This window comes from Orbicella franksi, chromosome 13 (assembly GCF_964199315.1).
Source record: "Orbicella franksi chromosome 13, jaOrbFran1.1, whole genome shotgun sequence".
Classification (NCBI taxonomy): Eukaryota; Metazoa; Cnidaria; class Anthozoa; order Scleractinia; family Merulinidae; genus Orbicella; species Orbicella franksi.
The window spans coordinates 10,236,826-10,262,849 of record NC_138157.1 but is presented as its reverse complement, the minus strand read 5'-3'; the positions used below and the strand labels follow the sequence as shown (position 1 = coordinate 10,262,849).

Sequence of the window (26,024 nt, the reverse complement as noted above, 5' to 3'; positions counted from 1 at the left end):
TAGCCCCGAGAACACTACATTCATTGTAACATCTGTGATCATGGTGTTATTCTCAGCTACCAAAACTTTCTCTCTATTATTGTACTGTTACATAGTAATCACAAAAACATCTTTTTACAGAAAACCCGATCAGCGAATAGAAATTAAAAGAGGCGCTGGCGATCAGACTTAACAGTTAGAAAATGAATATAATGTTCCCATCCTTTAAAATTAAAAGGGATTGAGACAGATGCATGTTCCTAAATTTTAGCTTTGATTCATCGCAGCACCATTAAAATGATAACCCGGCTGTATTAAGTTTAAAATGACGAGCATTTAGGTGAAAAAACCTTTGTTGACGGATATCAGCAAGCGGTGTTGAAAACTGGGACCGAGCTTGTCACGTGACTTACACGATTTGACCCCCCTCGAACACTGAACTGAAAGGGAACGAATGCAAAACTAATGCGAAGTCGTTGTTCTTGAATTGTATTCTGGAGTTTTTTTGTCTTTGAATAGAGTCTTTATCTACGAAAGTGTCGTTTGAATACGTTTTCTACATTTGGTGCCGAGACCCGGGAATTGAAACTGGGATTCTAGCGTTGTGAAGAACGTCTCAAAGGAAGCTGTTGTGAAGTCAAAGCTGCACTAGCTGAAAGCACGTGGGCGACCAATTATGCCGCCGAAATTGAGGAATTTGAAAAAATTTCGCGATGGTCACCGAAAGTTCGTCCAGAAAACTATCGAACAAGCCAAAGGGCTAATCTCTGAAGGCAATTCCATCGAAGTGAAAAGGCTGAAATTTCTTCGAACCGCCCTTGAAACGAAAATGTCGGAGCTTCAGTCGCTCGACCGCGAAATTGTGGAGCTGGTGGACGACGTAAAAACCATCGATACCGAAGTCTCTGAGAGCTGTGAGATAATGAGTTCCATTCAGGAGTGTATTGTTGAGTTAGAATCTGTTTTGGAAGCTCAAGAAATGCAGGGTAAGAGTCAGGAATTCCCTTCTGTGGCGCAACTTCCTCCTTCCGAAAGCGCGGGAACTTCTCAAGATCACGTTTCGAAGGCAAAGTTGCCGAAGCTCGAGCTTAAGAAGTTTCACGGAAATCCCATACACTGGTATCCCTTTTGGGAATCTTTCGAGTCTGCGGTTCATAAGAACCCAAATTTGTCTTCAGTGGATAAATTCAATTATTTGCAGTCACTTCTTACTGGCACCGCGCGTAGTACGATCGCTGGTCTGGCCCTGACGAGTGCAAACTACGAAAAGGCAGTTGGACTGCTTAAACAAAGATTCGGAAATCGACAGATAGTGATCTCCAGCCACATGGAAGTGCTCACTAAACTCCCCAAGGTGGAATCGATAAGCGAAGTAAAGAAACTCCGAAGCTTGTACGACACAGTGGAATCTCATGTTCGTGGATTGGAAAGTATGGAAATCTCATCTGAAATGTATGGTTGCTTCTTGACACCAATCGTTATGCAGAAATTACCGGAGGAATTTCGGATCGCTATCACACGAAATTTGGAATCGGAGACATGGAATCTGAAAGATATTTTGGGTGAATTTCACAAGGAACTGCAACTGAGAGAACAATGTCTTGTCAATAACAAGGATTCCAGGCCTTCACATCAGAGAGGTGAATCGCCATTTTCTACATCAGCTTTGTACACCGACAGTTCTGAGAATAAACAGTCTCCTCGTGTTTGGTGCTCATTCTGTAATCAAAATCATCAGAGCTCTAAATGTAATGTCACAAGTATTGAATCTAGAAGGGAAGTTCTTAAAAGGAAGGGCAAGTGTTTTCTCTGTCTCAAGCAAGGACATTTGGCACGTAACTGTCAAGCACCTATGAAGTGTCTTAAATGTCAAGGTGCCCATCATGTAGCAATTTGTGGTAACCCTGATCCAACCCTGGGTGGGCAAGATCGAGAACATGTGGCCAGTGTCTCTACTAGTATGTATGTGGATCAGTCTAGAGGGTCGGTGTTGTTGCAAACCGCAACCGCTGAAGTTGTGCGTCCGGATAATGACAGTTTTCCACTAAGTGTTCGTCTGGTTTTTGACTCATGCAGTCAGCGATCATACATGACTAAGGACCTTAAAGACAAACTGGGGTTATCAGTAATTGGTAGAGAGTCACTTCTAATCAAAACCTTTGGTAAGTCTGACGCCAGGCTACGAACATGTGAAATTGTTCAAGTGGGTATCAAAACCAGATGCGATGCAATTGTGTACATTCAAGCCTATGTGGTGCCAGTCATATGTGGCCCTCTGACCCAACAACCCACAGAGCTTGCTCAGTCTAGCTACGAACATCTGCATGACCTCAGTTTAGCCGACAGGTGTGGCGGCAGAGATTTGCCCATCAGCATTCTCATTGGTGCTGATTATTATTGGTCATTGGTCGAAGGTACTATTGTGAGAGGTGCACCGTGGGAACCTGTTGCTCTTGCTACAAAGCTAGGATATGTCCTCTCCGGACCCACTATGATTGTGTCTAACCGTGACAATGGTAACACTGTGAATCTTACTGCGACGCATGTACTGAAAGTGGAAGCAAGTGTCGTCGGTCAAGATGAACTTGCCTCTGAACTTGGAAAATTCTGGGACTATGAGTCACTTGGCATTCGAGATAAAGGTTCGTCTCTGTATGACAAATTTGTTAGCGAAGTTGAATTCACTGAAGGAAGATATCAAGTACAGCTACCTTTCAAAGAGGACCATGAGCTGCTTCCAGATAATTTTGCTTTGTGCAAATCAAGGTTGGTCTCACTACTGAAACGTCTGAAATTAAAGCCCGAGATGTTAAAGCACTATGATGATGTCATCCAAGATCAGCAACAACAAAGAATTGTGGAACCTGTGGATCAAGGTGTCAACAATGGTGTGGGAAAAGTACATTACATTCCTCATCATGAAGTGATTCGCGTGGACAAGGACACCACAAAACTTCGTATTGTTTATGATGCCAGTACACGATCAGGAAAGAACACATCAAGTCTCAATGACTGTTTGTATGCTGGTCCACCACTATCTCCCCTCATCTATGACATCCTCCTGAGGTTCCGGGCTCACAAGACAGCCCTCATAGGAGACATTGAGAAAGCTTTTCTAAATGTTTCAGTTCACCCCAAAGATCGTGACTATCTTCGTTTCCTGTGGGTTGATGATGTCACAAGCAGCCACCCGAACCTACAAGTTTATCGATTTGCAAGAGTTGCATTTGGCGTCTCCGCAAGTCCGTTCCTATTGAATGCAACAATTCGTCATCACTTGACTTCTGCTGACATCCCCAAAGAATTTGCTGAGAGAGTTCTGAAAAGTCTGTATGTGGATGACTTTGTTGGTGGAGATGATTCTGACAATTCCGTTTTCGAGATGTATGAGAATCTGAAGTCATCCTTCAAGAGCGGAGGCTTCAATATGAGAAAATGGGTCTCCAACTCTGAAGCCCTTCAGGAAAGAATTGAACAATCCGAAAGCCAGTCTTCTCAAGTTACAAGCGAGTCTGTCAAGGAGCACCCTGTTCAAGAGGAAGATCAAACCTTCTCGAGTTCCCTGTTTGAGACGTCAAAGAACCCCAGCACAGCAAAACTGAAAGTACTGGGAGTTGGATGGGATAGAGGAAATGATTTGTTACTCTTGGATCTGGCCTCTCCACTAGAAACTAGCAATACTTGTCCAGTTACGAAGAGAGCAATTCTTGGTACAACAAGCAAGTTGTATGATCCCCTGGGACTAATTAGTCCAGTCATCATTCTACTGAAGATCATCTTTCAATCTATTTGCAAGACAAGAGTGGGTTGGGATGACCCCGTGGATTCATTCATCCATGAACAGTGGTTAAAGCTTGTTCAAGATGCTAAGAAGGTGGGGGTGGTGGAAGTGAGGAGACACTACCACCTTGGCTTGTCATCAGGAGATTTACAAAGCATTCAACTCCATGGTTTTGCGGATGCAAGTGAGAAAGCCTATGGAGCAGTTGTGTATTTACGCCTTGAAACAACTACTGGAACTGTCTTCACCCAGCTTTTATCGTCAAAAACCAGAGTTGCTCCGATAAATGGAGAAACCATACCTCGACTGGAGTTACTAGGTGCTCTTGTTCTGGCCCGACTGGTCAATACTGTGTTGACAACATTTGACGGAGCATTGGAAGTTGATGCTGTGTTCTTCTGGTCAGATTCGCAAATTGTTCTGTGGTGGATTTGGGGTGTAAACAGAGAATTCAAGCAATTCATTCAAAACAGAGTGGTTGAGATCCGTCGACTTACAAAGCCAACTCAGTGGAATTATTGCCCCACAGAATCCAATCCAGCTGACATCTGCTCACGTGGTACGATGACCTCGAAACTGATCACCAACCAATTGTGGTGGAGTGGTCCTGAGTTCCTTAGAAAGGAAAAGCAGTGGTGGCCAAGTCTTGCAATGAACTCTGCTGAAGTCACAAGTGACGATTCAGATCCTTGCCTAGAACTGAAGAAGGGAAGCTGTAACAGCCACACAAAGCAGCATGATGGTACAGTTCTTGCAAACATTGCCTCTGGAGAGGTGACGTCAGAAAAGTCACTAAATCTTGATTGCATCATTCCCTTGGAAAGGTTCAGTAGTCTTCAAAGACTTGTGCGAGTCACTGCATATGTTGTGCGATTTGTTTCTAATCTCAAGCAAAGTAAAATGAAGAAGAGGTTAGTGGATGGAGTAATAAGGCATGAAGAGGTGGATTGTGCAAGAGAGCTTTGGATCAAGGAGGTTCAGAAATCTGTATACAACAACAAGAACTTTGACCAGGTCAAGATCTCATTATCACTGTTTACAGATGACAAGGGAATTCTGAGGTGTGGTGGTCGTCTTAAAAATGCCCCGATTCCGTATGATGCTCGTTTTCCAATATTCCTTCCAAGATGTTCACGACTAACTTACCTAGTGATAAATGATTGTCATCTCAAGGTTCTTCACAATGGTGTGAGGGACACTCTCACAGAGCTAAGGTCAAGATTCTGGGTAACAAAAGGAAGGCAGACTGTGAAAACTGCGATAGGAAAATGTTCTGTTTGTAAGAAGTTAGAGGGCAGAAGCTATGCAGTTCCTCCTCCCCCACCTCTTCCTGAATTTCGATTGAGCGATGACTTTGCTTTTACTCGAGTAGGAGTGGACTTCGCTGGGCCCATGTATGTCAAGGATGTATTCTCAAAGAATGGAGATTTGAACAAGGTCTATATAGCTTTGTTCACGTGCGCTGCAACCCGAGCTGTTCATCGGGAACTTGTCCCAAATCTGAGTGCGGAAAGTTTTATCAGAGCCCTTACTCGCTTTAAAGGGAGACGAGGAATTCCTGTCTTGATTGTCAGTGACAATGGGAAAACATTTAAGGATTCAAGAGTGCAGGCATATTGTCAGTGCGACGGTACACAGTGGAGGTTCAATGTCGAAGCGGCCCCTTGGTGGGGTGGTTTCTTTGAACGTCTAGTAAAATCAGTCAAGTTGAGTTTGAAGAAGGTCATACGAAATGCCCGGTTAAACTATGACGAGCTGTCTACTGTCCTTGTAGAAGTGGAAGCAGCCTTGAATTCACGACCCTTGACATATGTCTTCGATGAAATGGAGGAACCATTAACACCTTCACACCTGATTGTGGGCCGCAGAATTTTGTCAGTACCATCAAAGAACTCATCGAACGAAGTTGATCAAACTGAGGGAACACTTACAAGAAGAGCCAAATTCTTAAAGCGAACACTGGATCATTTTTGGAACCGATGGAAGTCTGAGTATCTCACACAACTTAGAGAGTACCATCGCTACTCAAAGAGAGCAAATTCTGTCCGTAAAGTGCAAGTGGGAGATATTGTGTGTCTACATGAGAACAAAACCCCGAGACAGCAGTGGCGGCTTGGGAAGATCGAACGATTACTTCCTGGTCGAGATGGTCATGTTTGAAGTGCAGTGGTGAGAGTCAAGTCTGGTAATTCGCCAACCGCGGAATGGAGACGCCCATTGCAGAGGCTCTATCCCCTGGAAGTGAGGTTGGATAATGGAACTGCCAACCCTGTGCCCCGAGTGGCAAATGTTCCTGTTACAGTAGTGAGGGACGAGGATGTCCCAGTTGTCGTCGTGAATTCTGACTAAGATAGATGTATTGAGTTCATTCTGTTATATAGAGTTTATGCTCGTAAGATTGTTTCAACTTTAAATGAACTTTGAACTTTGATTGATGACGTCAATCAACGCGGGGGAGTGTGTTGAAAACTGGGACCGAGCTTGTCACGTGACTTACACGATTTGACCCCCCTCGAACACTGAACTGAAAGGGAACGAATGCAAAACTAATGCGAAGTCGTTGTTCTTGAATTGTATTCTGGAGTTTTTTTTGTCTTTGAATAGAGTCTTTATCTACGAAAGTGTCGTTTGAATACGTTTTCTACAAGCGGCAAGTGGATCAGATGGCATACATATATGAGTAGTCTTTATGCAAGTACCAATTCCCATCCCTGCTCCCTCCTCCCCTATCCTAAGTACCCAAATTGAATGTCTCGGCGAAATTAACTGTTCAGTGTAAGTAGATTTATTTTATGATTTGGCTGTTTAGAGGCAGAATCTGATGCAGTCTAACAGGCACATTGGAAAGATAAACCTTAAGATTGATAATAAAAATAACATGAGGGTATCTGTTATTCACCGGATAAATCGCTACTTAGTGGAAGAGTAGTTTCTTTTGTCGACTGTTATCTACTGGATCACGATTTTTCAAGTGGTTAGCGTTATCAACACTTTGACCCTTTTTTTCTAAATTCAGACTTTCGTCAGTCTCATTCTTGAATACTAAACCGGAGACAAAAAATGTAACATAACCTATACCTTGACCGAATAATCATAACTTTTCATTTCTCGACAGTTCCTCCTCAACTTTTCTTATCATCCAATCGATTGATGGCTGAAGAGAAACGAAACGTCACCATCGCCTGCTCTGCTACTGGTCAGCCACTTCCCCGTATCACGTGGTCAAAGTAAGTTGGTAGTTTGCCTGAAGACAGAATTGAAGTGAAGAATGGAACCCTGATGATCTATAGTGTGACCAAAAAAGATGGTGGAACATACATTTGTAAGACGAAGAACATTCTGGGATCAGCAACAGACGCCGCTTTGCTCATAATGTTTCCTCCCCTGAAGTTCAAAATTCGTCCTCCTCTTGATGTGACTCCCTACGCGTTTGGTTCAAGTGTTAATCTGCCGTGTGTGGCCAAGAGTGACCTGAGAACAACAATCGCCTGGACCAAGGATGGCAAGTCTTCACTTCCTGTGGGGTCCAATGTTCTACCGAATGGAATACTGCTTATAAGAAACATCAAGAAATCACACAAGGGATCTTACACCTGTAGAGCTACTAATGCTGTGACAACCATAGAAGCTAAAGTCAAAGTCAATTCTCCAGTTATGGCAACGTCCTGTTCTGTGGTAAGAAAATACGTCAGCAGTGTAAGCGGTAATTATGTCATTGATCCAGATGGCGCGGGAGGCCTGGTACCATTTACAGTTAATTGTGACATGAGTGACAAAAATGGAGTTGGCGTGACAGTAATTAGTCACGATAGTGAAAGTAGAATGTTGGTGGATGGATGTTATCCTCATGGTTGCTACTCACGTGACATTCATTACACAGGAGCGAGTCTTTCACAGCTGGCGAGTCTCACCAGAGTCTCCTCACACTGTGAGCAGTTTATTACGTACGAGTGTTATCATTCAAAGTCGGTGGGGAGAGGATTTACCTGGTGGATGTCAGGTGATTCTAGTCAGATGACGTACTGGGGTGGAGCATCACCTGGCAGTGGTAAGTGCGCATGCGGGATGACCAACTCATGCGCAGACCCAAGTTGTGGTTGTAACTGTGATAAGAATGACTTTGTATGGCGTGAAGACAGCGGTCTCCTTACTGACAAGACACATCTGCCAGTTAAACAGCTCAGGTTTGGGGATACGGGCGGGAGTGCTCAAGGTTACCACACACTAGGAAAACTAAGATGCTATGGCATAGAAGAAAAACACTTTTCTTTTTTCGATGCTGTACTTATGGTATGCTCGGTGTTTGTAATAATCACCGTCGTTGTTTTTCGGTGGACATAAACTCTCAATATATAACAAATACAATGAGCCACACAGCAACTTCAAAATTAGTGGAAAGAGAAATAACACCATGCAAACATTCGCGTCGATCTGTTTTGGTATTTTTCGTGTACGTGCGATCATAAAGGCACTATGTCAAGATATTTTGAATGTAGTTTAAGTCTTATGTACAAAATAACTTTCAAATTTAAGGAAACGAATGAAAAACATCATCATCAGCTACGCCTCGTTTACCATTCGCTCAAAGAACACTCGAGCTCGTAATATAATAGGTCCTTTGCACGATCCGGTCACATGGTACAAAATCACACATGCTGGTGAGCAAGTTGCGCAGTGGGACTTCCAAAACAAAGGCAGGTCCAGGTGGACTGGTACGAGTTGCATTGTTTTGGAAGTCCCACTGCGCAACTTGCTCACCAGCATGTGTGATTTTATACCATGTGACCGGATCGTGCAAAGGGCCTATTGTCAAAGTAAAGCTATTGTTTTATTGAACTTCCTGTGTACCAATAGTCTGCGTTGCAGCCGGACGTGTCACAGAATCCCTACTGGCGGTTGAGACTGTCTGCGACGCAGGCTAGTGTATACCAATTCAACATCAAACTCCATTTTCTTTTTTCAGAGATACCAGTTCTCCAAGACAACTCACGATATTGCTTATGTAAAATCTCGAACAACACAACTGAATTAGCAAAAGGCATTTATATCATTCTTTTAAATAATTTTGCACACCATACTCAAGGGACAATATTTATCACAGTAAAATACCACAATTTATGAATTGACACCTAGCCTAGAAATTTAGCCATCAATGCTTTCAAAATTCAAATTTACTGCAAGTCATCTCGGCTTTACACTCACTTTTTCTTTAAATATATTGTCTTTAACTCTCTCCTTATACTCAATTGCAATTAAATAATTTTATATACAGAAAAACTTTCAATTTCCGCCTAGCTAAACATAGGAGACAGTTTACATCAAAACCTTCAGGAAAGGACTAAAGAAAGCAATATAGGGAGAGGGGGGAGGGGGAGTTGTTAACTTCCCCACATCTTATCGTTCGGTGTCCCTGGCTTTGATTAAAATAATCAATCAATCAATCCCTGGGGTCTTCCTCCTCCTTTCCCCGGATTTCCCTCTTGAAGCCCCCTGCGTACTTCCCCCTCCCATTTTTCTATTGCTGATAGTTGTAACACACGTGAAATTACAAATTGGTTAACATATTAACCTGTTGACACCCACTGTTGTAAAACAGCCTGTTGTAGATTCACTGAAGGGGTATCATTCGAACAACGGAATTTGATTCGCTATTTGAATTTTAGAACCCTTTACGCCTAAGATCTGAATTGAATTTGCCTCTGGTGTAGGCTCATGCAACGTTTACTTAGTAACATCTGAAGATTCACTCATCAAATTAAATCCAACCCTCGCTGCCTCAAAATCGTAAATATGATTAAATAACAATTTTACATTACTATTAGTACTTATTCATAAATACCTAATAATTAAATAAAGATTATTAATAGCTATTCATTAATAAATATGTATATGAAATGAAAACTCATCTTATCACCTTACAAACTTGTGTCTCCATTTCATATTATTGCTGATAAATTCTCTTATAATAAATTCTCCAAAATTGCTTTGAGACTCAATTCAACCATTCACTTATTTAACGCTGACTTTAAAGGAGCTACGTCACAGTTTGCATATCTTGAAAAGTTTGGCCTACGTTTTTCAAGTTTGTTTGTAATCCGTGTTAATCGTCTCCATCCTTCACCATCCTTGTTCCTTTATGGTTTATTATTATCTCTTTGGTGTTTTTCTATCTTAGTAAACTATTATTTTCATGTTTTCTTATTAAAATCTGAAAGTAATTTTATGTGGCCAAAATAACTCAAAGTACTGTGACTGAACTCCTTTAAAAATCTTTGAGTTCCAGTTGTAGTGTGATCTCTACATTCACTTTCCATTTCATCTTAACAAAATGTATCCTTCAAAAAGTTCTGAATACAAAATGTTAAATTTGCATCACTTAATGCATAATCAGCATAGTTTACAAATTTCTGTCAGATGAGTATAGACTCTCGCACGTGATTTTCAACAGGAGATAGTAAACTGGACAGTAAAACAGTTAATTCATCATGATTGGACAAAAAGTCTTGAAACTCTTCTGCAAAAACAAAACACAAAATGAATTGTTATTATACTAGCGATGTATACAAATGTTAGGGAAGAAATTCTTTCAAGAGAAACTCAAAGAACTACTTAGCGGGAAATATTTATTGACAGAAGGAATCAAGACTATTAGGACTATTAACACACTACTGTGACACAAACAAACAAAATTGTGACAAAATTGTGATAAAATTCTTCTCCAGTTTTGCTCGCGACACTGCGATTTTTGGTGCCGTTTTTATCTTCGCTCTGATCTTTACTCATTCAAAATTTAGCAACCTATGAAAGGAATCTAAAAACGTGACTCCAGCTATAGGCTTAAAAAAAAAAAAAAACAAATGAGCGAACGAAACAGCGAACGAGTGCACGAACGCACGAATGCACGAACGCACGTGGGAACGGGCAAGCAAACGAGCGAACTAGCGAACGAGCGAACGCGGAGGAAAGAAAGAAGGAACGAATCAAATAAAACTTTCAGTATATCTAAAAACGTGTTCCCATTAACTGTTTAAATGCTCACCGTTTCTACTCCTCACGTTATGGTTATCAGAGTAGGTGTCGTCAATGATCTTTAAAATGCTTTTCAGAATATCTTCTTGTTTGCTACCACAGATGAAACTTTGTTTTGGCTTGCTGTATTCCTGTAGAACCTGAAACAATTTCCACGCTTCAGTTGAAGAGAAGGGGAAGTTAAACGTTTAACACTGCGTTCACCAACACTAACGCAAGGTATTTGACTGGGGACTTTAAAACATCTTAGTCGGAGTTTGGTGGACTTATTTTCGGAAGTGCTTAAGTATCATCACAAGAAAGTTTACGTTTCAAAGATATTTGGGTTTAGATTTGAACGCGGTGGCGGACCTAGGGGAGGGGCCCGAGGGGCCCGCTCCATCTCCCCCTTTTTTGGGTAAAACAAAAAAAAACAAAAAAAAAAAAATCGCAGAAGGAAGAAAAGCCGGCAGTGCAAGAAAAAATAACCGCATCCCCCCTCCCCCTCCCCCTTAGCTCAAGGTCTGGATCCGCCACTGGAAAGTGGCGTTACGTATAAAAAATGGTGTTGCATACAAATATATCAGAGATATGGCAAAATATGTTCAAAAATGGTGGGGGCGGATTTCATTGTATAAGCATTACAGAGCTGTTATGTAAATCATCGAGCTGTAAAATGTCGCACTATACCTTTAATGCACTTTCAACCACCTCCTTGTTGGCTGCTAACCTGACCAAACAAACCGATCCTATCAAATATTCTCTGAAGTCAACGACACCTTGATTTTCCTACAAAATACAACACAATGTCACCTAAAAGATCCTATCTGGATAGATTACAGACGTCAAAAAGAAGTTAGAAGCTTCAATTCTGGCATCAAGATAACGGAATGAACTTAGCTTTCCAGGGCATGTAATTAATACAGTTATGGAACATACTGGATTGTACTTAGTACGGAAGGGTTCAGTTGCTCTATTATTTGAGTAACTGTGTTTGCACAAATTAAGAGTAAACTCAACAACATTTGTAAGATCTGTCCAGTTTGGGCAACTAGCAAGTGACCTGAATGTGGTACACACATCACACTACTGATCATGAGTGAACAAAATAATTAGCAACAACCTTTACTCCCTTGTTATAACGAAATCCTATTTTTTTCTAACTGCCTACTCAGACCTCTGTATCAGCGGGTATATAAAACACTATTAACTACTCAAAAAATGCGTAACTGTAGTGCATTAATTAAAGCCTTACCCTGTCAAAGATTGAAAATAGCTCTTTGACAGGTGATGACAGAGGTAACTTGTAATGCATTGCAAAATCCTTCAGTGAAATGCGACCATCCTTATCTGAATCCAGGACCACAAACCTCTTCAGATGTTCCTTTACACAGTCCAAGTTTATTCTAAAGAGGAATGAGAGACAAAGTTCTTGAGGTGAAGAACTTGTCATGCCGATCTATCAGCACAAAGATGTATAACATAGCCTGTTTCATAGTTTTGACATAAATAATGTCATCTTCAAATATTCCCCTTTGCTGATCGACTTAGTGAAAAGGCAATCAACATTTCAATCCACTTCTTGATGTTACGGTTTAAATCCTGGACACACGGTGCAGAAGTTTGTGCAATAATTTGTCCGCACCTGTGTGTCCACCCAACAATGCTGTGCCAAATATTGCAGACCGCAGTAGAAGGAGATTGTACAGGGCAAGCCATGGCCATCTCTTCTTGTCTAGACCTGTCTACATGTAGGTCATGTGCTGAATCAATAATTATAATTAACAGAACTATCTTTCATACCCTAGTTTGCCTGCAGTAACCTTGAACTCAATGATGCCCGCTTCAGGTGGAAGGCCGTGTTTGACAGCTGCTGCCATAAGCAGAGTGTCCTCAAATGAGTGACCAGTCACTGGAAGATTTAAACACCTAACAGCAAAATGTTTTGAAAAATTGAAATAAATGGCTTTGAAATTTTGGCGATATACAACACAAAGTTTAATAAGTATACCGTTTAAGTAGCCATTCTGTATAAGACAGGGGGGAATCCAGGAGTTTTCTTAGGAGGAGGTGCACCACTAAGGAATGGCATTACTAACTGGTGAGGTAAACAAATTTTAAAAGCGAAAACGCAGAAGAAGGTTTCATCTCGGGTGGCGGGGGGGGGGGTGCACACCCCCTGCACCCTCCCCCTAGATCCACCCCTGTAAGGGTATGTGAAAAAATTAAAGCGATGACAGAGCATTGAATTCTGCTGGCGTTACTTTATATAAAAAATAGAACCTTAGTCTCAAGAATGTTTGACAGTATTCAAAGTTAAATTATGTACACCATACTGCATGAAACGGATGTATGTTAAAAAAAAAGACTGACCTTGAATGTAATGAACAATTTTAGAGGAGTTTTCATTTACAAAAGGTCATCATGTTGGTCAAAAAACAAAAATGTTTGAAACATCAAAGTAAAACGTTTTTAATTTAACGATGGTTGTTGTTGTAAACCATGCACTAAGTAATCAAATACCTTGCCATAAACTTTTGAACATGCTCAGCATACAATTTAGGATTCTTTTTTTCCTGAAACCACAAGTTTCAAGGTGGAAGTATTAGACACAGACAGAAAGTTTACAGTAACTGCTCGATCTACATTTCAGACAATTGAACAATACTGTAGTTGAGGAACATTAAACTAGAAAATAGTAATACCTCTTCAGTTGGATTCCATACTGGTAAGAACTGTAAGTCAAAACAAATAATTATTATTGTTAGTAACAGTAACTCAATTTACTCCACTAACCTTATGGGGCAAACCGTATTGGAAATGAAATCTGATTAGCAGCAAAAGACCAACAATTTATGTGAAATAAGTTAATAGCAAAGTTGGTCCCAATGTAACCACCACCAGCAGCTGTTGGTTCATCCAGCTCTTTGTTTACAAAGGTCACTTTTGTCTGGCAACTTGATGCCAGTGAAGCTACAGTCATGATGATAACAACAACAACAATGACCATGATAGTAATGATGATGATGATGATGATGATGACGACGACGACAAGGAGGTCCAGGACTGTGCTCTAGAAGTGCCTGGGTGCCACAGGCGACTAACTTTGGCCTTTGGATGACTGGAAAAAGTTAGTACTTTTTCGATATAAGCTTAAGTGCTGGGTACCCAGGTTTTCATGGTTCAGAACCTATGGGCCCCTCATAATTTTTCTTAGAACACAGCCTTGACTGGTCAAATGAATTGCTCTAATGTTAAAATGGAATCTTTTGTCTCACCTCTACTTCAGCCTCATTACTGACTTGACACATAAGTAAAACAGCCAACATCAACCTAACACAACAAAGATAACAAAAATTTAACAAGCAGACCTTGGTACATACATAGATAAGTAATGTCCATTTTCAAGCCTAAGGTATCTTTATAGCCTGACATGTGCTTTACTGTCACTTCTGCAGTATGAAGTGACTAAGACTCTTTCTACTCCTCCCAGGATACCAATCAAAAGGTTACCATCCAGTCTTATATTATATTAATTTACTGCTTGGCCAATTAAGTGTCTTGCCCAAGAACAAAACACGATGACCCTGGGTGAGGACTTGAACTTGGACCACTCCAGGTGTGGATCCAGGATTTTCCTTAGGAGGGGTCCACCACTAAGGAATGGAATAACTGACTGGTGAGCTAGAGGTAAACACATTTTAAAAGCAAATATGAAGGAGGTTGCATCTTGGGGGGGGGGGGGGGGGCATAGCCCCTCCTGCTCCCTCCCCCTAGATCTGCCCCTGCACTCTATCTGGAGCCCAGTTAACATCTACACTAACCATGAGGCCACTGTACATCATATCAAAAGCCATAAACATTTGAATTACCAGTTAAATTCTCAAGTCAGCTATGTTAGCTCCCAGTAATTGTTTCTAGAAGAATTTTTTTTTTAGTGATCACGTCCTATTCTTAAACCTGCTTGGCATTTTACAGGCAGTATGAGAGGACATCAGATTACACTCACTTCAAAGAGGTAATAGTAATTTTACATTTCTATTAAGAGATGATATGACTACATTTTGCCATTAGTCAACTGCAGGAACTTACACTCCAGGTCCTTCCCAAGTCCAAGCATAAAAATCCTACAAAAAAGAATTGAAGATCATTTCAACCAGATGTATCAAAAGCAACACTTATTAGTGTGTATTATTCTCTTATTTATCCTTACCTTACCTACGCTTGTACACTTTGGGGAAATAATTATAACGCTCCATTGTCTCAAATCTTAAAATTACAAAACAAAGCGGTTCCTGTTATAAATGATGTTCCTTTAATGGAATCAATAACTCCACACTACTCATCCTTAGGTTTTCTGAAATTTCCTGATATTGTTAAACTGAACACGTGTATGCTTTTGTATGATTATTTCCACCATGATAAGTTTCCTAATTTACCTGTTTCATTAGTATCTGAACTACATAATTACAGTACCGGTAGTGCATCATCCAACCAAGTTGCAATACCTTCATTTTCGAACTAATCTTAGGAGGTTTTGCCCCAGCATTATTGGAAGTTTCTTTTGGAATAATATTCCGCAATCCATTAGAGACAAACCATCTAAAAAAATGTTTAGAAAAACACTTTTATGCTGGTACCTTGCTCAATACTAATGAAAACATTATCTCTTCATAACTTTCTGAACTATTTTGTCATTTTTCCTCTTCTGTTTCTTCTTCTTTTTATTAATAATCTCAAGTTATTCATAACTTTAAGGGGCACGAAATTAGTTTATCTAGATGTGCCCCTCTCCTCTCCTTCCAATATACAATGTAATTCAATTTAAGTGATGTAATTTCTGTTTTTTTGCGTTTTTTCCTTCCTTACAAAGCACTATCGGTTATTAATTACTTTCTTTACGTTATATTTACATATCTATGTATTAGCTAGGAATTGGAGGAATAAAAAAAAAAAAAACAGATTTGAGGGCCTCCCAGAGGATTTGGGGGACAAGGCAATATGATCATTTATTTCAAGGGAACAAGGGACATTATTTTTGGGGGATTAATTTGAGGGAACAAGGAATAGCTCTACTATTAAATGGAACTTTGACAACAAATTTCAGGGAACAAGGAATAGCTCTACTATTAAATGGAACTTTGACAACAAATTTCAGGGAACAAGGAATAGCTCTACTATTAAACGGAACTTTTGACAACAAATTTCAGAGAACAATCAAATTTATTAATAGGGAACAAGGGAGAGACAGTGAAATTTTGAAGGGATCAAGGGCCCCTGGGAGGCTCTCTGATTTACTTGAATATACAATCATGTACATCATGTATATAAGTGACACAACACCTCCAGTCACAATCAGTCTTCAGAAGTTTCAAACCATAATAAATACTGCGCTTGAGTGTGATACACATCAATTTGGAAATCAGAATTTGTACATAAAGAGTTACATGTATCTTGAAGGTTGTATTACAAAATGACTCAGGCATAGGTGATACTTTGAGAAAAGTAAATTTTTCACGTTTTTAAAAGTTGTTTTTTATTTATTAATAACGTAAAAATTTTAATCAAAACCACTGTCAAACCATTTAATAAGTTATAATTCTATATTTATTTCTTTTTTACTTTTCCAGTGCCTTGATCGAATACTTTAAAGATGTGTTCCAAATATATAATGTGTAGTTCCAGAAAACATCTATACCTGCCCCATGGAAGGGATTTTCTCTGACACCTCCCCACCCCTCTGGAAATTCCAGTTAAGCTTCATACATTTCTTTAAATTTTTTGGTCTCATAGAACTCCCAACCCCCCAGGAAATTCCAATTCCTTCTATGGGGGGAGTATGGATATTTTCTGGAACTGCACAATGATAAATAATACAGACCAAAAAGCTGGAGAGAGTGAATATTTTTGAAATTTTTGAAGGTTTAAAGGCATTTGAAATAATTAAGAAATAAAGCAGACTGTTTGGGACATGGAGCCCAAATATTAACATAAACACTACATTAAAATATGAAAAACCATTTCCATCTTGATTTCAGTACTTTAAGGCACCAAGTGACGTCAAGCAGGAATGCAACCAAAATTTGAAAAGGGGAAATTAACAAATTAAAGGCTTGACTAAGAGTTTTGTAATTCCACATCGGAGTAATAAAATTGTAATTATATATTGGACAAATAACTGAGAAGCTGTAGTATATTACAGACTGCTTACTGAAAAGTGTAAACACACTGGTTGAACTGGACATCCTGGAATGAACGCTCCTAATAACAAAAAAAATTCACATTTAATTAATATAAAAAACTGTCTAATTTAGGCATCAGTGTAGCAGAGTTAATTACAGTGGGGAAACACCAAAAGAGTAAATAAATGTACAGATTGTAACCACACTGTTGCTCTTTTCTTCCATGGTCAAGTCGATGGTACAACATCCAAAGATTTCTGATGATGTTCTGAAGATTTCTGAACTAGATGTCAGCGTCCCATTTAAAATTCCTAGTCTCTCTAGCATTAGGATGTGTTTTGCCAACAAAAAATCTTTGCTAGAAAAAAATATTACCTTTAAAACTAGAAAATTGAAGGAAGTAGCATCATTAAAATGGTAGAGTTACCCCCCCTGTCCTCCACCACTGGAGCCGGGGGGGGCATTTTCTTTCTAATTTCATTGCTTCTCGTACTTTAATTTTAGTTCACAGTCTTGAAAGTGTGTCAGACAAAGACTGCCAAAAAGGTCAAATTTTCAGCTACATGTAGATGTGAGGAATAAGTCTGTAGGCATGAGATCAAAGTTTTCAAACTGCAGGCATCAGACTTAGGCATGAGAGTTGACAGGTAAATATACTTAATCTCATTGTTTATTCAATTTATTGTACATTTCATTGTACAGTAAGAAGTATAGATCGTTTTCACGTGACGTCATCAAATTCCAAAATCCAAAACTAAAGAGCCACGAAAATTGTTATCCTCATAAGGCATAAGGGGATCCAAACTTATAGCTGTTTACAACTTTTCAGCTCAATAGTGTGCTTTGTTTGGAAAGCAGCGGTGTTTGAAGTTCAGAGTTATGGCGGTGCGTGACATACCGCTCCGATTGCGTTTGTGGAAAAATATACACTTATCTAGTGATTTTTTGCCTTTTTAGCAGTTAAGGTGTTAGGAAAAGTGCTTGTGTAAATGTTTGTGGGTTCAGTTCAGATAATCAGTCGCCTAGATAGCTAAAGTAAGTTCCAGATGTTTGCACTATTTTTGACCGCCATGTTGGTGAAGCACAGAGCTCCACCAACATGGTGGCTCCATACTGGGCTCTGTAAATTTGCGCAAAACATTTTAACGAATATCTGCAGTTTGGGAAAACGCAGAGACCCAAAACTTGGAGAAGTGTCTCCTTTACCCATCTCCTATAATATTAAAATTTCTTGACTTTATGCACTGAAAAGATTTCTATTTATTTTTTCGTTGCATGACAGTGAAAACCATCTATAGATACACAAACCTGGTTTAAATGATATCAAGCTTTTTCTGTTTGTACAAGTACCTGCAAAAAATTACACATTGTAAATTACGTGTATGTTGCACTCATCACAAGTTAGTCTTGTTTCAGTAATAATTTAACTGTAGACAAAACAGTGGAAATAAAATACAAAATACCAAATGGAAAAGCACTGTGCACCTTCGGGGAAAATGCACATATGTGGCCATTGTCCTCTTGCTGTGGTTGTTCTGTACTGAAGTTCCTTGACAGCTGATCGTCTTGATTTTGTGTCATCTCTAGAAACACCAATGCATTCAAGACATTGAAAAAAACCTGCAAGGCAATTGCGACAAATCTTAGCCTTCAATGTATTCTGCATTTCTTTAACTCGTGGGATTAAATATAAGACTTCAAATTAATTAACTAATAAAGGGGAGGTTAAAACACTGTCAAATAATTAAAACATTAAGTATTTCTCACACTCGACAGATATTTACATGCAATAACTACAAATGTAAGTATATTTAAAATTTCCTAGTAAGTAGATGATATAAAAATTCAGAGGGAATGTCAATCACTTTTCCTTGTCATTCTCTCATCTTCTCTTTTGCACTCCTCTACGTTTTTTTCTTTTTCATCACAAATTGGAGTCACTTAACTTAGGAGTCATAAAAATCCAAGCATGTTCTAACTAATTAACTAAGTGGAAAGGAACAGCTTTCATCAACACTGTTTTTATTCATCCACCCGTAAACATTTAATGAAAAATAAAAATTCAGTTATAACAAAATGCAAACAAAATTATTGTTACAAAATTATGGTGCTGGTTGGCTACATTATTTGGACTGGACAACAACAACAAATTTTATAACATATCACATAGCAATAAATATTCATCTCTTTATTTATTGTTCATTTTTAGATATTTCATATGTCAGTGTTTTATAATTTTTATTACTACTAAACAATTCCAGCTTTAGCTCTATTTCCCAGTTGTACAACAACAAAAATGATGATAATGACAAATTTGTATCAAGTATTACGCAGAAAGTATATCCTCTTCGTTCAATTAATACAATTAGCTATATACTCACCCCCCAGAAAAGGGCTCTTTAGATTTTCCATTTTTGAAATGCCAGATGGTGCAGATCCATATTCACTTAACAACAAGATATCAAGGAAAGATGAATGAGGGGCAATAACTGCCACAGGAGCTTCAGACGGTGACGCTAATTTACCCTTTATCCTTACTTTGTGAAAACCCATGGCAAACAGCATTGAGCGAACAATAAAAGGAAGACAGTCTTTCATCCACCTGGAGAAGAGTAAATGACATTCAGCATGCAAAGAAGTCTACTACTGTGAGTAGTCTCTCTGCAGTCTCTCTACAAGAGACCAACATAAAAACTGATTGAGCAGGACACCACTAAATGAGCCACAGGTAGTCATCATTGCTACTTGCAGCTAAGAGCTTCGCTGCTTGCCTCTGATCATTCACTCAGTGTTTTGCATTCTTCCCCAAAACTTTTCAAGCAAAATAGAGACTTAACTAGCAGTCTAAAGGCTAGTGGAGTTTGTGGTTGGGCTTAATGCATTCTATCCTTATCTTGCCCAATAGACAAGGCAGTTGATTTTTTTAGTGTAAACTTTAAGAAAATTCAAAACAACAGAATAACTGCTTGAATTTTCAATTTCAATTAACTACTGTAGTATTGCTGGTGAGAAAATTTTTTGGGCTAGTGAAAAAGACTGTTGACTTAGTATATTCTAGTTACAGCTTACCCAAAAGGCAAGCTCAAAAACTCATGATTTTCTTGGCATCCTGGACATTGACGTCAAAACAATTTTACTGGACATCAAATTTGCCTAGAGCTATTTATAATTCATCAAATACTTTTGCTTGCATACAATTGGTCAAAGTGTGTCACATGCATATGACAAGATCATGCCCTAGCTAAAACAGAGGAACATCTGAGTGATATTCCCCAATTTTCATTTTGCACAAAATATTTGATGGATAGTAAACACAATAGCATGCGCTAATTTGACTTTAAAAATATGCTCGTAAATTTGTCCTTGTACATTGACCTGTTCCTTGAAGTTCACGGTTTTCCTCAAGCTAATCCCTCTAAGAAAACTGTTTGCTTCTTGGAACAGATGATGTCCGTGGACAAATGTCCAAGCATATTAATTTTTTGCACCAAATGGACGCTTTTGTTTCTATATTAATAATATAGCAACATCAGAATTTAAACAGAGCAATAAAAATAAAACTATTTTAAAGAAAATCTACATGTATCACATGTTCATATTAAATAGTTAAACCCAGTCTCGTGAGTAATAATAGAATTTTCTTTTTACCTTCTCCATGGCGATAAAGGAGTCCTCAAGTCTGGTGGATTCCACCCAACAATGGTAATGAAACACCATAGCCCCGCAAAGAGAAAAACCAAAATAGTAGCTAATAGACGGATTGGAAAAAGAACGATAAAGCCCACAAAAATCTGTAAAAATAAATAAAACATATTTGTTAGAAGTATTCAGTAACTGATTCAAAGATTTAAACAATCTTGCCACTGTACATGGGCTGATTTCTTTTTGCCAAATTAGAAGTTAAATAGATTTTAAATACCGTCTGATTAGTAGCTATTGTAAGCACCTTGCCTATATTTTCTGGTTTTAGAAACATTGTACTCCAGAGTCACTTCAAAACTGGATTTGCCTGCTTCTAATATCTCGAAACATGCAGAAAGGAGACTGTGATCTGCAAAAAGACTGAAACTTCTCTCTGTGTCTTTAAACTCCTGAATTAACACAAACCATTCTTATATTTCTGCCAGATTCAGATCCTATCCACACTAACATGTTTTCAAAGCAATGCAATTTTAATGATGCATTTTCACCGAAACTGCTCCCCGTTAACTCTCTAGTTATATTACCATTTTGTAATGTTTTTCCCTGTCCACCTGAAAATGCTGAATAAACAATGATATGCTATCAGAAAATACCAAATGACATCAGTGTTTTCTAAAGCCTCTTGACTGTTTTTGCTGTGCATAATAATATGATAGAGCTCTGTTTTCAGATGTCTTCCCTATGAACAGCATTCACAGCATGCATTTAGGACTGTTTTAGTGTGGACAGTAGACAGAAGTGTCTCAGGAAGAATGTACTTTGAAACAAAAGTACATTAGTGTGGACAGGACTTCAAGATAAGGGAAGAGACAGGGGCGTAACTTGGATTTTTCAAAGGATTTTCACACTGGGTCAATGTGAGGGTACTCACCAGATGAACTCACCACCTGTTGTAGGTTGTTTGTTTAAAAAAGGCTTACAAAGGGGGGGGGGGGGTCACAGGCATCCCAAGACCCCCCCCCCCTAGCTAAGCCCTTGAGAGATAGGAGGGGGTCTCAAAAGTTATATCAGAAAATACAAATGGTCCATGAATATTATAAGTCACTGACTTTGACAACCACAGGTTTTTTTCAAATCACTGTCCAAAATTTTTTGCAAGATGGATATTACAAAAATATTGAAAGAAAATTATGAACACTATAATAAAATAATATTTCAAAATGATACTTTACATTTATTGTGTAATTTTGAAATGTTTGTGCAAAATGGAAACAGAATCGTCCGCACAAGGAAAAGATGAATATTACAAAATACGTAAATTTGACTTTCTGGATAGCATCATTAAAATTCGTTTACTTTAATAATTGACAGGTATTGTCTTGTGCGTTTTGTAGATGTGTACCTCGAATCGAACGGTTTTTCAGCTGTTTAGATCGTTGAGCGTGCATAAGCAGCTGTGAAATTTGCAACTTACGTGTTAAAATTGTTAAACATTAATACAACTGTAGAACGCTTGTGGGGAAAGTCGATTCATTTGACGAAACACCGTACATGTCATCTTCAGAGATATATACGCGCATCGCAAACGAATACTACTTGTAATAACACCAGCTCGAAAGATCAAATAAACTTACCAAATACTGAAAACATCGCTAATAAATGCTTGCTAATTGCAGAAACAAATAACGCTTAACCAAACGAATGGGTTCTCGCTTCAGGGGGGAAGCGTCTGGGTATACACCGAAATACAAACGCTGATTTCGTCCCTCTTCTTTCAGATAAGATCTACGGTACCATTGTCATATGGCGAGCTTGCAAGCATAAAGAAAAGAGTTAATTTGCAATAATTGAAGAAATTAAGGTAACGAACTGTATTTTTCTACGCACCTCAAATTTCTTCGTCCAACTTGTGATTTGCTCACTATGAATGAACGGATTACGGACGACAGGCACTTCTATGTCTAGCTCGCTATAAAAACGTTTCACTTCCTCCTCGATTCCTGGGAGCATAACTTGACAATCCAAACACGCTTTCCCGAAACAAATTCTCGAATCCCGGATAACTGCTGTATGGAACACCCGTTCAACGTGTCAAAAATATTAAACTTATTTGAAACAGACACGATGTAAACATTGCATTTCATGCCCAGTCTCCCGGAAGAGCACCGCTGGAAATCTGGGTTGAAGGTCGAGTTTTTTTTGGCGGGAAAGAATTTATTCACTTGTTTACACCTTGTTTACCTCAAAATAAACTACAGAAATGTAAAAATACAAACCAATATGCATGCTCGTTTACCTCTAAGGTGTAAAAAAAGCAGAAGGAATAAGTTCTTGAGGCATTTAATCGATAAAACACGCTGAACACGACCATGCGTGACGTATGCATTCGGATTGTAGAACAAAGATTGTCAGAGTGTCACGGTTGACGCGCTAATCCGTTTGGTCTAGGAACCATGTTCAACGTTACGCTTAGCTTGCGACATAGAACCTGTATATACTTGCAAATCTTGTGACATGTCGAGACATGGCTAATCCAGTAGTACTCAGCAGGCCTTTTAATTGTACAAACTGCTCAAAAAGACAGTAAATGAGTATTAGAGACGATTACTGGTACATCGGAGTGACATTCGTATGTCAATTTCTAAGCGAGCCGAGCTTTGATTCGATTTGAATTCGACTACGTTAAATTCCCAATTCTTAACAGTCTACGTAGAAAATACATTTCACCAAAATCTCACGAATTAACAGAAAGTTCTCACTGGTTCTCGGCGTGAACTAATCGCTGAAATAACTTTTAGTCTGAATGAATTTTTGAATAGGTACAAAACTAGACTTCATTTTTGCCCAATTAACACACAATTAAACCTCGAAGCTGATGAGTGAAAATTTCATGTATTTTGCTTTGAACTGAACAATATTCAGCATTTAAAATCAGCAGCTCTTTATACTTTCTGGGAATTGCAGTTGACTCGAAGTTCCTTCTTTTCGTTCTGACTCGTTTACTGACAGGAGTTTGGAGATGTACGTACTCTTAGGTATAGAAACACGCTTTTAAACAAAAGGAAAATTCAGAAGTTAAAGTTAAGGCAGTGAAATATCTATGAAATGAACCAGTGTAGAGATCTGTCTTCCCGGCTTTTACAAGTATTAAAGCGGAAGTCTTATAACTGCTGGAAGTTTTTCATTTCACGATCTTCTTAGCTCACCAAGCTGTTTAACTAAAGGAAAAAGCATTAGTTATCCCAGCTGTACAGGTGCAGCTGGGACGAAAACACCTCAGGGGTTCTAACTTGACCGAAAAACTCACCTGTCGCGCCCGAGCTCTTCGCCTCCATCTTGAATATGTTCGACGGCGTCGAAGTCTTAGAGGTCTGGGACTGAAAGTTTTCGGTTGGTACCAGACTCCAGACAATCATGCCAAGAAGCAAGGAACTAATAGCCTGCGAACGCAGACGTATTTCCGGCTGTCACTTGGTTCCGCCGAAAATTAACGTCTACGAACCCGAGCCAGAAAACAATTTCTATGACGTAGGAATTCTAAGCCAATCACAGTTTAGCTCAAATAACCCCAGAACTACTGCGCGAGGTATTCGCCGCGAGGAGCACTCGAGTTTTATTCTATCATGGAATGTGATTGGCCAAGGAGAAACAAAAGTCATTACGTCACAGAAATCGTTTCCTGGCTCGGGTTCGCAGACGTAAGTTTTCGGCGGAACCAAGTGACAGCCGGAAATGCGTGCTACGTTCGCAGGCTAAGGAACCAAACGATTAGGATTTGAAATTTGACCTACAAACACCTCCATTTTTCTTTCGAAAAGCTCTTCTCTAGTCATTCCTTCTGCATTTGAACGTCGTCGTCGTGGCTATCCCTCGTTTAGGTTGAGGATGATAGTCCTCATACTGATCAGCGGTGTGTCTGCTGATGGCTTATGAGTCCAATTTTTGCCCGAAAGACCTGGCCGAATTGTGGACAACTGGTACCGCGGGAGAGAGCAGGCCGTGGTTGTTGTTGGCGCTCTTTCCTACGCCTTCGTTTTTCCTCCAACTCCTGACATCTTCTCGCTTCGAAAGTTGCAGTTCCTTCGCTGGTTGTGGTTCTCCTGAGAGGCCTGTCCTTTGCTGTCTCCTCCGTCCCAAAGAGTGACATTGATGCTGCACTTCAGTTGAGGTTCGCTTTCAACACATCTTTGAAGCGCTTCTTCTGGCCCCCTCTTGAACGCTTGCCTTCTACCAGTTCGAGTATAATATTAGCTTAGGAAGACGATGGTCTGGCATTTGTATTACATGGTTGCTCTTCTGTCTTCCAAGCTGACGTTGAGGATCTTCCGGAGACAGCTTTGATGGAACTAGATGGTGACCATATGGGGTCCGGGTCTTAGATGCATAGAGAAGCGTTGGGATAACGACTGCCTTATTCATCAGGAGCTTTGTTTCCGTACGAACATCACGGTCCTCGAATATTCGCGTACGCGGGAGCTTGCCGAAAACACTTCAGGCGATATTGGATTTCACCCTGAAGGTCGTCATTTGCTAAGATTGTGTAAAGAGACCTAAAGGAAAAAATGACCACATAGAGATAATCACAAACGTGTACACTTCCCTTTGTTAACCCGTCTCATTTTTGCATAATTTTGAAACTTTATTTTAACAGTTGCTCTTTTCATAGAAAGACCAAACATTGAATACTCCTCCTCAGCAAATTTCCTTACATTTTAAAATTGCTGTTCGTGATTTTCTCTCTCTTTTTCACACCACCGATGCCAGCGGATTGACTGGGACCTAAAGTCCAATGCTTGGCAGTGTAACCATGGTAACCACGAGACTCCAACCTTTGTGATATTCACAATATTAAATGTCAAATACTCACCGTATTAGAACATATCTGGTTTGTGAGTTGCGTCTTATTTTTCAAGTAAAAACACTGGCTCCCTAACAAAGTTAAAATGTGTTATTTTGTAGTGCCAAATAACTTCGACTTTTGCTACCCCCAAAGAGCTTAAGGTGTTAAAAAACCCCTAAAATATGACGATGTTAATGAAAAACGTAAGTTACGTTTTCTGAAAATATAAGATTTTAAACACCTGAACTTTTTAAAATAACATTTTGGAACGATTTTTCGGAATTGCCCTCCATGCTCTAGATCGGGGCCGTAGCCAGAGAAAAATTCGGACTGAGGCATTGTCCATGTTAATGCTCTTCCTAGGTTTTTAGGGTGTTAATGATGACTACATTTAAATACGACACTGGGAGCGCGCACTGGGTGTGGTGCAAAATAAGGAAATATCAAAAAAGCCTGTAAGAGTACCGAAAACGAGAGCTTATTGTCAAAGCTCTCTATTTTGTATTATATAGGACGAAACAGAAATTCACCGCAGGATATGCGGAAAGTCAAATCTTGTACATGTTTTGTAAAAGAGCAACAACTGTTGGCG

General features: G+C 39.4%; 3 protein-coding genes across 5 annotated transcripts in view; 2 read left to right on the top strand and 1 right to left on the bottom strand.

The window, feature by feature from the left end:
* Positions 1–5,920, top strand: part of LOC145465016 (uncharacterized) — a 286,590-nt gene extending 280,670 nt beyond the window's left edge. Inside the window, exon 2 of the mRNA XM_081448829.1 lies at positions 353–5,920. Within this exon, the coding sequence (XP_081304955.1) occupies positions 656–5,920 (5,265 nt within the window). The 5' untranslated portion in view covers positions 353–655. The remainder of the gene's footprint in view (positions 1–352) is intronic.
* A 582-nt stretch (positions 5,921–6,502) lies between these two features.
* Positions 6,503–8,690, top strand: LOC145465336 (contactin-associated protein 1-like). Its single transcript, XM_081449115.1, has 2 exons — positions 6,503–6,535; positions 6,876–8,690. The coding sequence occupies exon 2, from the start codon at positions 7,040–7,042 to the stop codon at positions 8,099–8,101; it is 1,062 nt and encodes a 353-aa protein (XP_081305241.1). The 5' UTR covers positions 6,503–6,535; positions 6,876–7,039; the 3' UTR covers positions 8,102–8,690.
* A 94-nt stretch (positions 8,691–8,784) lies between these two features.
* On the bottom strand, positions 8,785–26,024 carry LOC145465335 (lysophosphatidylcholine acyltransferase 2-like). 3 transcript variants are annotated; one of them, XM_081449112.1, is made up of 16 exons: positions 25,460–26,024; positions 22,480–25,142; positions 20,599–20,741; positions 19,332–19,552; positions 18,436–18,570; positions 18,259–18,300; positions 16,980–17,029; positions 14,861–14,895; positions 14,047–14,101; positions 13,474–13,503; positions 13,292–13,344; positions 12,572–12,697; positions 12,024–12,174; positions 11,459–11,557; positions 10,800–10,929; positions 8,785–10,274 (listed from the first exon to the last, which is right to left on the bottom strand). In XM_081449112.1, exons 2-16 carry the CDS (start codon positions 22,600–22,602, stop codon positions 10,171–10,173), a joined length of 1,497 nt encoding a protein of 498 aa, XP_081305238.1. In that variant the 5' UTR covers positions 22,603–25,142; positions 25,460–26,024; the 3' UTR covers positions 8,785–10,170. The 3 variants fall into 3 exon arrangements, with proteins under 3 accessions (XP_081305238.1, XP_081305240.1, XP_081305239.1); XM_081449114.1 differs by having other exon boundaries at positions 19,332–19,396; positions 22,480–26,024; XM_081449113.1 differs by lacking the exon at positions 25,460–26,024 and having other exon boundaries at positions 20,897–22,565.